Raw genomic sequence first — 16,523 nt, forward strand, 5'->3', positions numbered from 1 at the left:
CAGATCTGCCTGTCTCGGCCTCCTAAGAGTGCGAGGATTAAAGGCATGCATCACCACCACCCAGCTCTTAAATTATTTTGTAAATGGTATCTTTTATTTTTCTATGTGTATGTGTGCTTCCTGGGTGTGTCTCTGCAGGAGAACAAAGACACCACATCCCTTGGAACTGACATTAAAGGCAACCGTGAGCACCTGCAGTAGGGTCTGAGAACAAAACTGGGGCTCTCTAGAAAAGCAGCCAAGTAAGATCAATGACCCAAGCCATGTCTCCAACCTGGTCCTTACTTTTAAATGGAGTTAACTTTTGGCTTACTACTTAGCATTTAAACAAAGAAGGCACAGAATCTCACAAAATATCTGATTTGTCTTTATCTCATTTTTTTAAGCCAAAAACCTGATTCTATAAATATGGAAAATATGTTCAAAACGTTTTCTTCTCAACTAACAAAGAAGATGCTTTAATAAATTAGTATAACACTAGAGTGAGTACATTAACATTTGAGGTCCGAGCCTCTGCCAAAAACTAACTCATAAAAAGCAACAGCTTGTAATAATGAATCATACAACTCTTCAATCCGGTATGAGCTCTTCATGATCTTCTGTCTGTATTGCACTACGAGCTCCCGTGAGAAGAACACCCGAGGCTCCTTCAGCTCGGACTCCAAGAGGAACTGCTTCACTAGTTCCCTCCCGCTAGTCCTCGTGTCACCAATCATCAGGTCAAAGTACTTGCCCACAGCATTTCGATTCATGCTCAGCACTCGATGCTGGCCATCCTCGGCAAAAGTTTTGTTGAGTAAGGCACACAGCATGGCTTCCGTGATAAGAAAATGTAACAATACAGGAAGTAGAGATGTGTTCTGAATGGAAAGTCCTGATTTTTCCAAAATGTAGAGATCTGCTTTAGGGATCTTTGAAATGACTGAAGAAATCTTAAAAAAAAAAAAAATCAAAATGATTATGCTTCATGTGTGTGCCATTTCTGACAATCCTGAGAGAACTAAGAGCCTCTTGGAGTCTACTGACTCAGCAACTCAAAACTTTTAGCAATTTGGAATATTCCAAGGTAGAACCAGAGGGTTGGCATGAGCCTGGAGTCTGCTGGTGGCAGGGGCTGGCCAAAGTCTCCTATCACCATGCGCTTACCAAAATAGCAATTCCTGCCCATTTCACATCTTGAAGACTTAAAAGATCAAATTTAAAGTCAAGGTTTCTACATTTTTTAAGCAAATATAATAAAGCTATAATAGGAGTAAAAGGTCCCCAAAGACCCAGCTTCCATATATATATATATATATATATATATATATATATATATATATCTTTTGGAACTGTCAGACACTGTACAAGGAACCATGTAGGAATGAATAAGGCAGAAAAACAAGGAGCAGGGACCAACCACTGCCTCACCTCTTCCAGATAAAAGGACATTGGGTATGTTTTGTTAGTTAATTTCCAGCACTCGGCCTGCTGCCAGTCCAGCACTGTTGGTTTCCGGTCAAGGTGAGCCCACGCAATTCTTCGAGTACCAAAAACAATAGATACAATACTATTAACTGCCTAAAAGAAAAGAGATAATTGGATTACAAGTGTAAATATCTTACAACTATAAAACCTACAAACTGAAAATGCCTAACAAGTTTAGTTGATCAAAGTTTATTTACAAGCTGGGTATGGTGGCCCTGTCTATGTTCTCATTCCCTTTCAACAAGTATTTTCAAAGCAAGCCTTTTGGAGGGTGGGAAAGTGGAGGGTGAGGCAGGAGTTCCCTGTGTAGTCTAGCTGTCCTGGAACGCCCTCTATGTGCCACAACCACCCAGAGTGTGTGTGCATGTGTGTGCACTCGTGCGTGCACTCGTGCGTGTCCTTTTACATCCTTGATTTACTCTGATCTTTAAAATTACCCCTTTCCTCCCCAAGTTGCTTTTGGTCATGATGCTTGTTGTTTTGGGTTTTTTTTTAAAGATTTATTTATTTTATATATGTGCATATATCCATTACAGATGGTTGTGAGCCACCATGTGGTTGCTGGGAATTGAACTCAGGTCCTCTGGAAGAGCAGTCAGTGTTCTTAATTGCTGAGCCATCTCTCCAGCCCAGGTCATGATGTCGTAAGAACAAGGTGGGGCCAGCACGACTGCCTGGTGGGTAAAGGAGCTGCCATCAAGCTGTCAAATTTAGTTCATGATCCACATGGGGGAAGGAGTCAGCTGACTCCACCCAAGTTGTCCTCTGACATCTGTGAATTAAATTAATCCCAGCACTCAGCAGGTGGGTCTCTGAGTTTGAGGCCAGCCTGATTGGTCCTCAGAGTGAGTTCCTGGACAGCCAGAGTTTACACAGAAATTCCGTTTCAAAAAATAACAACAGGGCTGGAGAGATGGCTCAGTGGTTAAAATCACTGACTATTCTTCCAGAGGTCCTGAATTCAATTCCCAGCAAACTGGTGGCTCTCACCATCTGTAATGGGATCTGATGCCCTCTTCTGGTGTATCTGAAGACAGCTACAGTGTACTCATATAAAATAAAATAAATAATTCTTAAAAAATAAAAATAACAGCAAACAAACAATTTCACAAGATACCAAAAGAAGAACACCACCTCAAGTCTTGGTACACATGTGCACTGTACACATTCGAACATACACCAAAACAAATGGTATCAAGATGGGTTAATGGGAAGAACTGTTTCCACCTGGCCAGATACCTGAGTTTAATCCCTGGAACCCGAGTGGTAGAAGGAGAAAACGGATTTACATTATCCTCTGACCTCCCACACATACCTTGGTGTGCCCATACTCACATCAGAAACATACACAGAAGTAAATAAACATAACCAAAAGTGCAGAGTACCATCTGAAAATAAGGACCTTCTGATTTACTGTGCATGAACATTACTGCTAAACCATGTTTTTATTTATGTTTTCTTTTCCTTTTTTTTTTTTTTTTTTTTTTTTTTGGCTTTTCAAGATAAGATTTCAGAGTGTAATAGCCCTGACTGTCTTAAAGATCAGGCTGGCCTCAAACTTACGGATTCACCAGGCTCTGGCTCCTTTGTTTTAGTATATGTGCATCAGTATTGTACAGGTGTCTGGATGTCTGGATGTATCAGACCAACGAGCAAGATTGAGACCAGCCAGGTTAAGAGTTCCAAGCGAGCCTGTACAACAGAATAAGACTGTCTCAAAAAATAAAACATAAAAATAAGGGCTAGTAAAAAAGCTCAGCAGGAACTAGCAGGTGGTGGCTCACTCAACTGACCCCAGCACTCAAGAGGCAGAGGCAGGTAGATTTCTAAGTTCAAGGCCAGTCTGGTCTACAGAGCAAGATCCAGAACAGCCAGGGCTGAGAAAAACAAAACTTTTAAAAATAAAAAGCTCAGCAGGTAAAGGTACGTGCCACCAAGGCTGACAGCCTGAGTTCTTTCTATCTGACATGGCACCCACACACAATGACAACAGAAACTGAAGTGAGTATAATAAAAACTAAACCTTGTATAGATAGATTTCCTTCCTTTTTCATGTTTCCTATGCAGAACACCAGCTCCTTTCCGCCAGCCTCATTTTTCTTGTCCAAATTGAGTTTTTCAGCAAACTTCCCCCCAAGTTCTTCCTCACAGCATTCCCTCCATTATTTGGACATTGTGAGTCCCTTTCATTTTGTGCAACAGATCACCCATTAATATGAGTAGATGTAGATTCCTAACTAAACCTAAAGGATCTTATTGTGGGCCGATGAGATGAATCAGAGGGTTAGAGCACTCGAAACCAAGCCACCAAGAACTCACACAGCATAAGGAAAGAACTGACTCTTGAAAGTTTTCCTCTCTAACTACAAGTGCACACTCGAGCGCACATATCATACACATCTCTCTCTCTCTCTCTCTCTCTCTCTCTCTCTCTCTCTCTCTCTCTCTCACACACACACACACACACACACACACACAATTAGAAATAAAATAAAACCTCGCCTCTCACCCATTACTGGGAATGGTGCTTTCCAGAGTAAGTTCTAAAGGGTAGCTGATCAAGGGAGACTGTACCTTAAGTCTCTCTTTCTCTACACCTGGTTTGATGAACTTCCTCAGCAGCCACTTCTCCTGTGACTGTCTTTTCCGTCTATTCTCTGGACAAAGAATGGAGTTACAAACTTCAACAGCAGTTTTATATTGGATCAAGGGCACGTCTATCAAACTCTCCAAACTCTCAAATGGCCCAAACTTGTTTCTGTGTTCTACAATATTGACGGACTTTCTTCCTCGAAGCAATCTGAAAGCTTCCAGTTCTTTAACAGAAGCTGTATTCAACACTTGTAAGATAGAAGCCTGCTGTTCTGAGGAGAAGAGCCTCTCCAATGCCCTCCCGGGGTCCTTTTCGTTTGTATCACAAGCAACAACACTGGCAACAAGTTTCTCGGGTGCAGTGGATTTTCTCCGAGGGCAGGTATTATTTAGGGCTAGAGGCACAGATGAGTACTCTGGGACTGGAAACCATCTCCTCCCTAAAAGAGAAATTTATATTAGAATGTTCTCCTTTGTGTGATGGTTAATTCCCAAGCTTGTGCAGTTATACAGACTTGCACACAAACCATATTTGCACAGAGAATTGTCTTTAAAAGGAGTATAGAGCTGGTCATAGTTGTGCACACCTTTAATCCCAGCACTGAGGCAGCTGAAGCAGGACAATCTCTGAGTTCAAGGGCAGCCTGGTCTACAGAGGAAGTTCCGGAACAACCAGGACTACACAGTGAAACTATTGAAAAGCAAACAAAGTCATGCAGCCTCTGGCTTGCTGCCCCAACAGTGTCCCAGGCCTCTCTCTACCTGAGTTGGGAACCAGCTCAGGAGGGAACTGATTGGAACCTTTTGCCACCAAGACCTACATGCCACAGCCATGCCCACTTGAACCTCCACTACCTCAGTTAATATCTGAACATCAAAAAGCAGAGTGTCTGTGTGGTGCATTTAAGGAACTCGGAGTCAGGGATGTTAGACAAACCAAGCTCTCTCTAGATGAGACAGCTTATGAAAGACTTGTAGAAGAAACACTGGAAGCCCTGGCAGAGTTCTCTAAAGACCTTGCAGACAAGCCCTACACCTGAAGGACTGTGATGTCTCTTTTGGGTGGCCCTAAGCTATGACTGGACTGGAAAGGACTGGGTGTACTCCGTGAAGGTGTGCATGTCTCTGTATGAGCTGCTGGCCAAGGAGCTGACTGAAGTGTTTGCCAAATTGGACTTGCTTCATTGGCCTATTCTGGAAAAGGCACTTGACTGCTCCCCAGATTCAAAGACATTTAAAACCATCAGGCAAAGACCCCGGCCTCCTTCTATAGCTGACTGTCTGGTTTTTCATACCTGCTTCTGAAGATAGTCACACTGTATAACAGCTCTGTGAAAAAAGTACGTTACCCCCCAAAAAAAAGAAAAATAAACAAAACATAACAAATAATTTTACAATAATACAGTTATTTATCTTAGGAAGTGGTTTTGTTTGTTTGGGGGTTTTTTGTTACTTTTTTGGTTTTGATCATTAGTAGGTTTGGGTTTATTTGTGGGTTTTTATTGTTGGTGGTTTCTTTGAGACAGGATGTCATTAGATAGTCCAACAGGCCTCAAATACATACATAGACCAGGATGGCCTTGAATTCACAGTAATTCACCTGCACCAGGACAGCCAGTACTACACACAGGCCCTGTCTCAAGGAAGAAGTTGTAGTTGCCTGGCATTGTAACTCCATATTTATAATCTCGGCACCTGAGAGGCAGATGCAGGAGAGTCAGATTCCATACAAAATTTAGATTTTATAAGTTTGATAGCAGTCTGGACTACCTGAGACCTCATCTCCAAAAAATTAATTAAAAGTAAAGAAATTGTAGTTTTCCAGGGATGGTAGAGTCCACCTTTAATCCCAGCATTTGGGAGGCAAAAACTGGCAGATCTCTGAGTTCATGGCCAGCCTGGTCTAGTACTGTGTTACAGGCAATGAGACTGTTTAAAAAAGTAAAAACAATCAAAAAAGTTGCTAAGGGCCAGTAGGTAGGGCCTAGTTTAGCACCATTTAATTTTAATTAAAATTATTTTAAATGTCAGCTATTTATGGCATTTATAATATTAAGAGGATTTTTGTAACATCTCTTAAGATTTATCTCCACTTCCATTTTTTCTAGTTTATCATCTGATGGAACTGTGGAAAATTAAACTTTATACGTTTATAATAAATGTTTGAGGTGGTCAAGAATGGTGGACCTCGCTTGTAATTCTAACATTTAGGAGGTGGAAAGCAGGAAGATTAGAATTTAGCTATATAGTGAGTTCCAGGTCAGCTTGGGCAACACAGAGCTCTGACTGAGGCCGGCGGGGGCTGGTGGTATTTTCACTAAGTGGTTAGAGACGGTTTATTTTGTTCTACATAGTTCTCAATATTGCTAACAAGGTTGTGTTTTTGCAAGCAAAGCCTACACTATGCAATGGATAACTTTATAAAACAGTGTAAAGTCATTCTCACAGGGCCGCCACAGGAAAATAATGAGGCTAGAGGGTAAGCAAGCTATTTAGTATCTGAATTCCCTGCCCGCAGCCCAGCCCAGGCGGGGGCACGCGCGGAATCGGGGCCACAAAAGCGTATGGGCTTAAGAGCTGGGGGACATGAACGCCCCTCAGCTCCGCTACAACTCCACGCGGGAGAACCGGATACGGCACAGAGGAGATACACTCCAGATTACAGGATAATGACTAGCAAGCAATCAACCTCGTGCTCAGGAACCCTACCTCCGGCCTTCATAAGGCAAACAAGGTTTATCCTCCAAGCCATCGCCAGGCTCTCGCACGCCTGTCTTTCTTCACCAACTTCCGGTTTTGTGTGTTCCAACAAAAAGTGCTCGGCCGGGGCTGGGCAGAAGGGTTCCGGCGAAAGAGACAGCCTTACGAGAATGCCAACTGAGTTCCTAGGGATTGAAGGCTGATGGTCTCCCGAGAATGTATGGCCCGGCGAGATCTCCGAGATGGAAAAGACTAGATTTAGTCCTGTTTTCGGGGGCGGGGGGGGAGACTTCTCTAGGTTCCCAGACACAGACACAGCCTTGAGCAGACAGTGGGGAACCGGTATGCACACATGTCACCCTGTGCTGAGTTGAGAGGAGTAACTAGGAAGAGATGCACGGGATGAGAAGGTCAACGTATGAGATCGCTTTGGCGCTAAGCACCTTTGGCTGTTTGAAAAGAATGGGGGGAGGTGAGTCTGGAGCCACATTTGATCCTTGGAATGCGGAATAGGACAGTTGAAAAAGTCGGGCAGGTCGCTTATTTTTTACTTGCAAAGTTAGATTGGAGGGACTTTCTAGAAAAATATTGGTCATTTGCAGCTGATGTGAGACTGGACTGGAGAAGAGTCTGAAGACAAGAAAGAGAAATCCGAAGGTGATTGTGATGTGTTTTATAAAACAAAGCATGTGTTTTATGGAGCGCGCTATGGTGTGCTGGGAGGAGGTGGCTCCGTGGGTCATACTGAGGCATCCCCCACCTGTCCAAGGTACCAGCCAGATGACAGATCTTAGTATAGAACAGAGTTTATTTGGGGGCATGGGAAAAGGAGTTGAGAAGGAAATAGAGGCAGGGAACGAGAGGACAGAAGGACGGAGAGAGAGGATGTCAGTCGGGAACACTTTGTGGGGGGGTCTTGGGGGGAAGGGGGGGAGAGAGGGAGAGAGAGACAGAGACAGAGAGAGAGAGAGAGAGAGAGAGAGAGAGAGAGAGAGAGAGAGAGAGATCAGATCAGAGAAAGTCAGAGAGGGCTAACAGTCCCTTTAAAAGCAAGCCAGACCTGCCTGACTGTTGCTAGGTAACTGTTGGGCGGAGAGTAGGAGGAATGCCAACAGATTATCTTGCCCAGGTAGAGTGAATAGTAAGGAATGAAACCTGGGAGAAAGAAGAAGAGTGGGAAAAGGTTTGGTTATGGGTTTGTGGTTATATTAGACACAGTAGCTAACCTATAATGCCCCACTTAGGAGGATGAGAATTGCTGTGAGTATGAGTCCAGCCTGGGCTATGTAGTGAGTTTGAGGCCATCCTAGACTACATAATGAGACCGTCTCAAAAGGCATCAACGACAAAGGTTCACAGGTGCAACCGTTAAGAGTACTTGCTCTTTCGGAGGGTCTGGCTTTGGTTCTTAACATCCACATGGCAGCTCACAACCATCTATAATTCCAGTTCCAGGATGTCCAATAACCTTTTCTGACCTCCACAGGCACCAGGCACATACCTGGTACATAGACATACATGTAAACAAAACACTCATACAAATGAATAAGTCTAAAATAAAGCTATTCTTAAGAAAGCCTGGTGTGGGGCTGGAGAGATGGCTCAGTGGTTAAGAGCATTGACTGCTCTCCCAGAGGTCCTGAGTTCAACCACATGGTGGCTCACAACCATCTGTAATGGGATCTGATGCCCTCTTCTGGTGTGTCTGAAGACAGCTACAGTGTACCCACATACATAAAATAAATAAATCTTTAGAAGAGAGAGAGAGCCTGGCATGGTGGCACCACATTCCTGTAATCAAGCATGAATTCCAGGTCAGCCTGGGCTGTCATAATGAGACCTTATCTTAACAAACAAAAATAAAAAACAACAACAAAAAAAAAAAAAAAAACTGAACTGAGGATAAGTAGAGAACATCATGGGAATTCTATAAATCTTAATGATTTCTCCAGAATTTAAGGATATAACAAAAAATAAAAAGACAATTTCATGTGTAAAATCTTCCAAAATTTTTTAAAACACAAAATTTTATAAAGAATTGTTCATGTGTGAGTACCACAGAACTGCTGAAATGAACCATTGGAAATGTATTCCCTCACACTTTAGGAGTCTAGAAACCTACAACCAGAGTCAGTGGTTGGTTCCTTTTGAGGACTCTGCAAAAAATGGGTTGCATGCTTCTCTCTGACCTTCAGGTGACCCTCCTCCACATACAGATGTGTCACTCCACTGTCTCTAGGCTTTCACAGGGACGTTTCATGAGGACAGCAACCATGTTGGAATGGCCACCACTCTAGTCCAGTATGATCTCATTTTGGGAGGAGGAGGTTTTTTGAGATGGCTCTTACTATGTTGCCAAGATCTCCTCTCATCTCAGCCACCTGAGACAGTAGGGCTATGGCCTGGGCCCCTTGGTAGTCATGTTCTTTTGACTGGGCAGTGCTAGGACTTGAATTCAGAGCCTCATGTGTACTTAGCAAGAGCTACTATTACCTCAGCCTTGAAACTGACAGTTGACCTTATTTCCAAATATGATTGCCTACTGAGGTACCAGGAATTAAATTCAGCGTATCTGTTTTGAAGAATGTAATTAAACTGTCACACTTCAGGAAAGAATATATTCTGGAGTGAAGAGGTAGCCATTTCTTCCTGGATTGGAAGCTTACATTTTTTTTTTAATTTTAAAAACTCTTTTAAAATTATGAATGTATGTGTGTTGGGTTGGGGGTGACCAAAAGTGCAAGTGTCCGAGGAGGCTAGAGAACCTCTACAGTTAGACGTACAGCCGGATGCTAGGATAAAACTCAGGTCTTCTACAAGAGCTGCTGAGTCGACTCTCCAGCATTTACCTTGAAGTTTTACATTTTCAAGTCCATTTATTTATATGTGATGAGGTTGTGCACATGTGCCTGCATGATGATCTGAGGACAATTGACTGGACATGGGACTCACCTGCTACCGTGTGAGTTTCAGGAATCAAACGCAGGTCCCTGGCTTGGTGACAAGATCCTTTGCTCATCGAAACACTCACCAGCCTATTTTTTTCAATTAAAAATGAATAGATAAAATGCTGCTAGGCAGTGGTGGCACACGCCTTTAATCCCAGCACTTGAGAGGCAGAGGCAGGAGGATCTCTGAGTTTGAGGTCAACCTGCTCTGCAGAGCAAGTTCCAGGACAGCCAGGGGGCTACACAGAGAAACCCTGTCTCCCCAATTGAAAAAAAAAAAAAAGCTGTTCTAACATGACAACTGTCACGAGATGTCTGTGTGAATGCCTGGTGACAGAGGAGTGACACATCTGTATGTATGACCTGAAGGTCAGAGAGAAGCATGCAGCCCACTTCCTTCAAAGTCCTCAGAAGAAACCAGTGCCACTGACATTCTGATCACAGGTGTCTAGGCTCCTGAAGTGTGAGGGAATAAATCTTCCATGGTTCAGTAGCTCTGTGGCACTCATGCATGATACAAACACCTAGGAATCCTTGTGGTGCCTTTGAGAGATGGTACAGTTCAGGAAAACACAACTTAGTCCTTGCTAGCTGCCAAAGCAGGGAGTTTCCCCACTGAGCCTCAAGTTCCTCATTTGTAAGTTGGAGACTGCGGTAGCTGCCTCACAGGACTTGGGATACCGAGTGGGGAGAAGGCATGTTTCACATTCGCTCTGTGGATTCTCATCTGCTCTTCAGAGTTAATGATTAATATCTTTGAGAGGAAATGTCCTTCCTCATCAGGGCCTCCATTGAGAACTGTACTTTGACCAGAAACTGGATGTGGCAAGGAAAGGGGCAGCCTAGTGCTCATGGTTCACTGCAAGCCAGAACCAGGGTGTTCAAAATGAAAGTGGTCATCTTCCTCCTGAAATCAGCTGTTTCTCATTTCCCTGTTTCTTTTTTCAGATAAGTGTCCTTGGAACAAATTAATATTGTTTGTAGAGATTTTTAAAAAATCAGTCTTCCAGAGTCAGATACAGTGTTGTACATCTATAACTGTAATTCTCAGGAGGCTGAGGTAGGAGGATTGAGGTCAAGGGCATCCTGACCTAATTAATGGTAAGACCCTGGCCAGAGCATGTGTAGCTCTGGTCTAACATGCAGGAGGCTCTGGGTTCAAGGCCCAGCACTGCACAATCAAAAGGATGAAGATGTCAGATGACCTAGCCCCAGGTCTAAAAAGAGAAAAACCAAACAGGGCTGGCAAGATGGCTCAGCAGGTAAAGGCACCTGCTGCTAATTATGACAGCCTATGTTAGTCCTTAGAACCCATGTGGCAGACCTGGCCCAAGTTGTTATTCTCTGACCTCCACACATACACCACAGCACACAAGCATGTGTGTGAAGACATCAATAAATTAACTTTAAAAAGGACTAAACAAAAAAATTCAAGATTTATGTGAACATTTTGTTTGTTTTGTTTTCTTGAGACCAGGTTTCTCTGTGTACTGCTGGCTGTCCTGGAACTTGGTCTGTAGTCCAAGCTGACCTTGAACTCAGAGATCCACCTCCTCTGCTTCCTGAGCGCTGGGAAGAACGGCACAGGGCACTGCTGCCCATCGCGAGCACTTGAAGACAAACTATACTGACTTCACTAAAGCTGTCCACTCACAGAAATGCAACACTGTGAGACAGCCGTGTGGGTGCTGTTAAGAGCGGTCGGTGCTTGGAACTATCAGTTATCTCTCCATTCCCTGAAACCACACCGGTGGCTCACGTTCATCTGTAGTGGGATCCGATGCCCTCTTCTGTCTGAAGAGAGCTACACAGTATACTCACATACATATTATAAATACCTACATGCACATCTTTTTTTTAATGTAAAGGAATATAAAGCAGTATGAAAACTATGATTTGGATCGTATCAAATTATTTGTGAAAGACTAGAAGGAAATTCACAAGTTACACAAACCAGGGTTATTAAATACAGCGTGAGGCTCAGCTGCCTGACATTGCTTTTTTTGGAGGTTAGGTTCACAGGCTCCACTTATGTACTGGTGAAAACCTGCTACGCCAAACTGGATTCAAACCCCAGCTCTGCAACCACCCAGAATGCTAGACCTCAGCCCTGTGACATTGGGTAAATGACTTACTGTCTCTGGGCTAGAGTTGCCTTGTTCACCCATCGGGCCTAAAACTAGTCTCTACCTGGGAGTTTGTGACGAAGAAAAGATGGACTTTGCAATCTACGGGCCATCAGTATGAACCCTGTGTCTTCTTTCACTGTGTTTTCCAAATCCCCTATAATTATAGTTTTCTTGAAAATTCTAAAACTAATAAGTATATTTTTTTTACATTTTCAAAGGGGTCATGCTCTATTCCCTGGGGATGCATGAGTCTGTTCGTGGGAACACAGCAGAAGGCTTTCTTCCAGGCCCGCTGTGGCTCATCTCGGCTGGACAGCACTGATTCTGCAAAAGGGACTGAATGTTTGTGTCCTGAGGAGCCCTGGGAGTTCTGTTTACAGAAGACATTCTGTCCCAGGGTCCTGGCTTCTCCATCACCCCAGCAGCTGCTGTCTGGACTGAGCACCCAGAGAGGCTGCCTCAACCCACCCTCAAATGCTGGTCTCAGCCCTCAGCAGTGGCCTGGGGCAAGACAGCCTCTGGTTTTGAATTCTTCCCTTGGGAATAGCTTCTAATCTCTTCTTCTCCTCCTCCTTTTTCTTCTTCATCCTTTCCCCTCTCTTTCTTTTCAAAACATTTTAGTTTTACCCATGTGTATAAGTGTTTTGCCTATGCATGTATTATGAGCTCCACATGTATGCCTGGTGTCTGTGGAGGCCAGAAGAGGGTGTTCGATTCCTGGAACTGCAGTTACAAGCAGTTGTGTGTGAGAGTGCTGTGTGGATGCTGGGAACCAAATTTAAGTCCTTGGCTAGAGCAGCAAGTGCTCTTAAACCACTGATGTCACCAGTGCCCCTCTCTCCTTTTTTTTTTTTTTTTCCTTCTTGGTCAGTACTGGTATTTAACTTAGGGTCTCGTGTGCTAGGCAAGTGCCCTTCTGCTAAATTATACAGCCAGCTTTCTAGGTTGTCTCTCTTTGTTTTCCTTTTTTAGGGTGTGTGTGTGTGTGTGTGTGTGTGTGTGTGTGTGTGTGTGTGTGTGTGTTTTATTTTATACAGGGTTTCTTTGTGTAGTCCTGGGTGTCCTGAAACTTGCTCTGTAGACCAGGCTGACCATGAATTTACAGAGATCCGCCTTCCTTTGCCTCCTAAATGCTGGGATTAAAGGTGTTCACCACCATGCCTGGGGTTTTTGTTTCTTTTTTTAGCTAAAATTTATTTTTGTCCCATGTCTCTCAGCATCACAGGCACAGCACAGCTGCTTAGCTGTGTCTGTCACATCAGGGCAGAGGGCAAGTGGCTATTTCCACACTCAGTGTTCAGAAGCCAGTGAGCACTAAGGACGGTTGGTTGATAGCATGACATTTTGCAGACTATGGTGAGGTGGCCCTGTGGTTTGGCTTGGATGCTGATGACCAGACCTCAATGTCAGAGAATTCAAGGAGTCACCTGAGGTTGTCTTGTCAGCACTTTAGCCAGATGCAACTTTGGAGTGGGAGGGGTGTGGAATCGGAGTTTTCTGGGGGACATTCAGAGAGGCCAGGAAAATACAAGGAACTGTCAAACTTCTTTCAGTTTTCCAGATAAGGGGAGGATGGCTGGGTTAGAACAGGGCAGCTGTGATTTAAGGCCATGGGACTCAGCCGTGACCTCCCTAACAGCCCTAGAAACCTGCTGAGTCACCCGGACAGGCTTTGGGCAGCTCCACAGTTCTCATCCTGAGAGCCCACATCCTGAATTCTGAACCATATTTGGGTTTGCTGGGACTTGACTGTTCATCCAAGAGCAGTGATGTGAGGTCTGTGCTGGTGGCTCTTGGGGTGCAGGCCCTCTAAGACTGAATCTCCCATCCAGCCATCCACACATGGCCTAAGAAAGGACAGTTGTGTAAGAGTGGGAACTGTAGGTGCTGTGACTGTGACTCGAGCTTGTTAATTCTTTTTTGTTTTTATATGAGAACACTTAACTGTCTTCAGACACACCAGAGGAGGGCATCAGATCCCATTACAGATGGTTGTGAGCCACCATGTGGTTGTTGGGATTTGAACTCAGGACCTCTGAAAGAGCAAGAAGTGCTCTTAACCACTGAGCCATCTCTCTAGCCCGAGCTTGTTAATTCTTGAAGATGAAAAAGAAAAGATTTATTTAAGGACTGGGGAGATATCCCAGCAGTTAAAAACACTTTTAGTTCTGGCAGCAGACCCACGTTAAGGTCCCAGCACCTACACAGTGGCTTGCAGACACCTTTAACTCTACCTCCAAGGGATCCAATGAACCACTGTCCCTCTATGTTTTATTCTGAGGTGAGTCTTTGCTCAGGTTGGTGTGGAACTTACTGTGTAAATCAGTCACGCCTCAAACTCTCAGTCTTTCTGTGTCAGCCTCTTGAGGAGCTATGATGAAAAGATCGCCCCTGTGTCCCCTTTGCCTTGTCATTTCTGAGCACAAGGGCGGAGTAAAGCATCTGTCATGCCAAATTCAGGAGTGGGTGACAAAGTTTCTGTTGGGTGATGAGCATGTTTTGAAAATCTGTTAGGGAAAATAAAGGTCACAAACTTTCAGTTAAAAGATGAACACAGCAGGGCCTGGAGCGATGGCTCAGTGGTTAAGAGCACTGGCTGTTCTTCCAGAGGTCCTGAGTTCAATTCCCAGCAACCACATAGTAGCTCACAGCCATCTGTAATGGGATTTGTTGCTTTCTTCTGGTGTGTCTGAAGACAGCAACAGTATACTCACATACATAAAATATAAAATAAATAAATCTTTTTTAAAAAAGGTGAACACAGCAGGGTGGTGATAGGATGTATTTTCTGTGGTAGTGAATGTGTGAGCGTTAGGGGTGTTTGTATTAAGGGTTTTTTGTTTTGTTTTGTTTTTTACCTATGTGTATATCTGTGTCTGCTTATGTGAATTCAATTTATATTTTACTGTAACTTCAAGTGCCCTCAGAGGACAGAAGAGGGCATCAGATCCCCTAGAACTGGAATTCCAGATGGTTGTGAGTTGACATGTGAGTGCTGGGAATTGAACCTGAATTCCTAGAAGAGCAGCCAGTGCTCTAACCACTGAGCTCTATCTAACCTGGATGTGTTGAATGTAACAATCATTACTCAGGGTACCAAACTCAGGATGAGAAGAAAGAGGGTCTCACAAAATAAACAGACTAAACAACAGTGTAACGGGAAATCCGTCTGTCAGCTCCTGTTGCACACACCATTTGACCACAGGACCTTGAGTAACAGCCCTTCTGGGGCTTAGCTGTCCTTCTGTCTGCTGCCTACTGAGGTACATTGTGAAACTCACCATCGCGTCTAGACTTCAGTCTGCTAAGCCCCCAGCCTGTATTAATCACTTCCTCACCCCCAACAAAGAGGCAGGTGGCAGGACACCTGTCACAAAGTGCCAGCATACCATTCTTTTTCCTTTTGTAGGATGGCTACAAGTCCACCTTACACCTTTGCTATCTTTTAAAATAAAACCTCCAAAAATCAGGAAGGGAAGAGAACTCCAAGGGGACCTTGTAGTCAGGGACTCCTCTCAGAACTGAGTGCTGCTCTGTTTCTTTATGGGGCTCCAGGGAGTTGAGTCACGATGCTACAGGTGACTAGGAAAGGCTGGGGGTCCAAATGGACCAGCTTTGTCATGAGGGTGAGAAAAGGAGTCTCTCCCCTCTCCACCTCCCCCCTGCCTGCATACCTTACATTGCTGTCTTTCCCATCCTCCTCCTGGGAGACTCATTTCTGTCTCTTTTTTTTTTTTAATGCAGTGCAGCGGAAATGAATCATCTCTGGGTTTGTTTGGTAAATAGTTTCATGCCTCCTGACCCCAGCTGGTTCACTCACTGGTTCCTTTATGGATGCTCCTGGGCTAGCCACCCCAAACTCAACACATAGTCGTGACCCATAAGGGCTGGCTGTTTCTGGGATGTGCTTCTTTCTCATCTCCGGGCCTGATGGCTTGACGTCCTCCACCATGGGAATGGAGAGAAATGAAAGCTAGCATTCCAGATGAATTCCCATCAGAGAAGCAAGGAAACCTCTGGGTTCTCAGAGATTTGTATGCTGTCTCAGCACCCCTCAAAATCTTCATCTCCCAGACGAGGCCGAGGCTTAAAGAAGCGATGGAACACAACACACTTCCATCACAAACAGGAAGAGATGCAGCTGGGACCAACATTCATATCTTAGATTTGTGGAATCCTAGACATATACCACCAATATCAGACTACAGTGTGTGTGTGTGTGTGTGTGTGTGTGTGTGTGTTGAATGTGAATATAGAAGGCCTCAAATGCTTCAGGACAGAAACCCATGTGTGTTACAGATGAATGATTAGACCCCTCCAGTGAGTCACTGGGTATGAAAGAGATGTAGTGAAACAAGTTCAAGACCACCCAAGCCCTGCCCCCCTCACAGTGATGGAATTTTACAGGTTCCAGCTCTGCCTGGATTGGTCTACTTCCTGGTGAATCCAGTCATAAAATGGTTTCAGTTTTCTAAAAATGGGTAGAGGCTGTTTCTCAGAGCTATTCAGGATTCTCAGTAATTCAGGAATAAAATATTGACACTGGACTCAGGATTTGGAATTAACAGTTATCTAAATTACTGCAATGCGGGCTTGGACCACAGATCCAATCAGAGCTCCGGAGGACAGATTGGAACTCTTAAGGAACAGTAACAGGACCAGATTTGGGAACTGGGAATCGTGAAGG

General features: G+C 44.2%; 1 protein-coding gene across 1 annotated transcript; it reads right to left on the reverse strand.

Moving 5' to 3' along the window:
- Nucleotides 1–373: 373 nt before the first annotated feature.
- On the reverse strand, nucleotides 374–6,838 carry TEFM (transcription elongation factor, mitochondrial). Its single transcript, XM_080923338.1, has 4 exons — nucleotides 6,769–6,838; nucleotides 4,042–4,499; nucleotides 1,411–1,560; nucleotides 374–932 (listed from the first exon to the last, which is right to left on the reverse strand). Exons 1-4 carry the CDS (start codon nucleotides 6,809–6,811, stop codon nucleotides 492–494), a joined length of 1,092 nt encoding a protein of 363 aa, XP_080779464.1. The 5' UTR covers nucleotides 6,812–6,838; the 3' UTR covers nucleotides 374–491.
- Nucleotides 6,839–16,523: the final 9,685 nt, after the last annotated feature.

The sequence above is a fragment of the Micromys minutus genome, assembly GCF_963924665.1.
Source record: "Micromys minutus genome assembly, chromosome: 10".
Classification (NCBI taxonomy): Eukaryota; Metazoa; Chordata; class Mammalia; order Rodentia; family Muridae; genus Micromys; species Micromys minutus.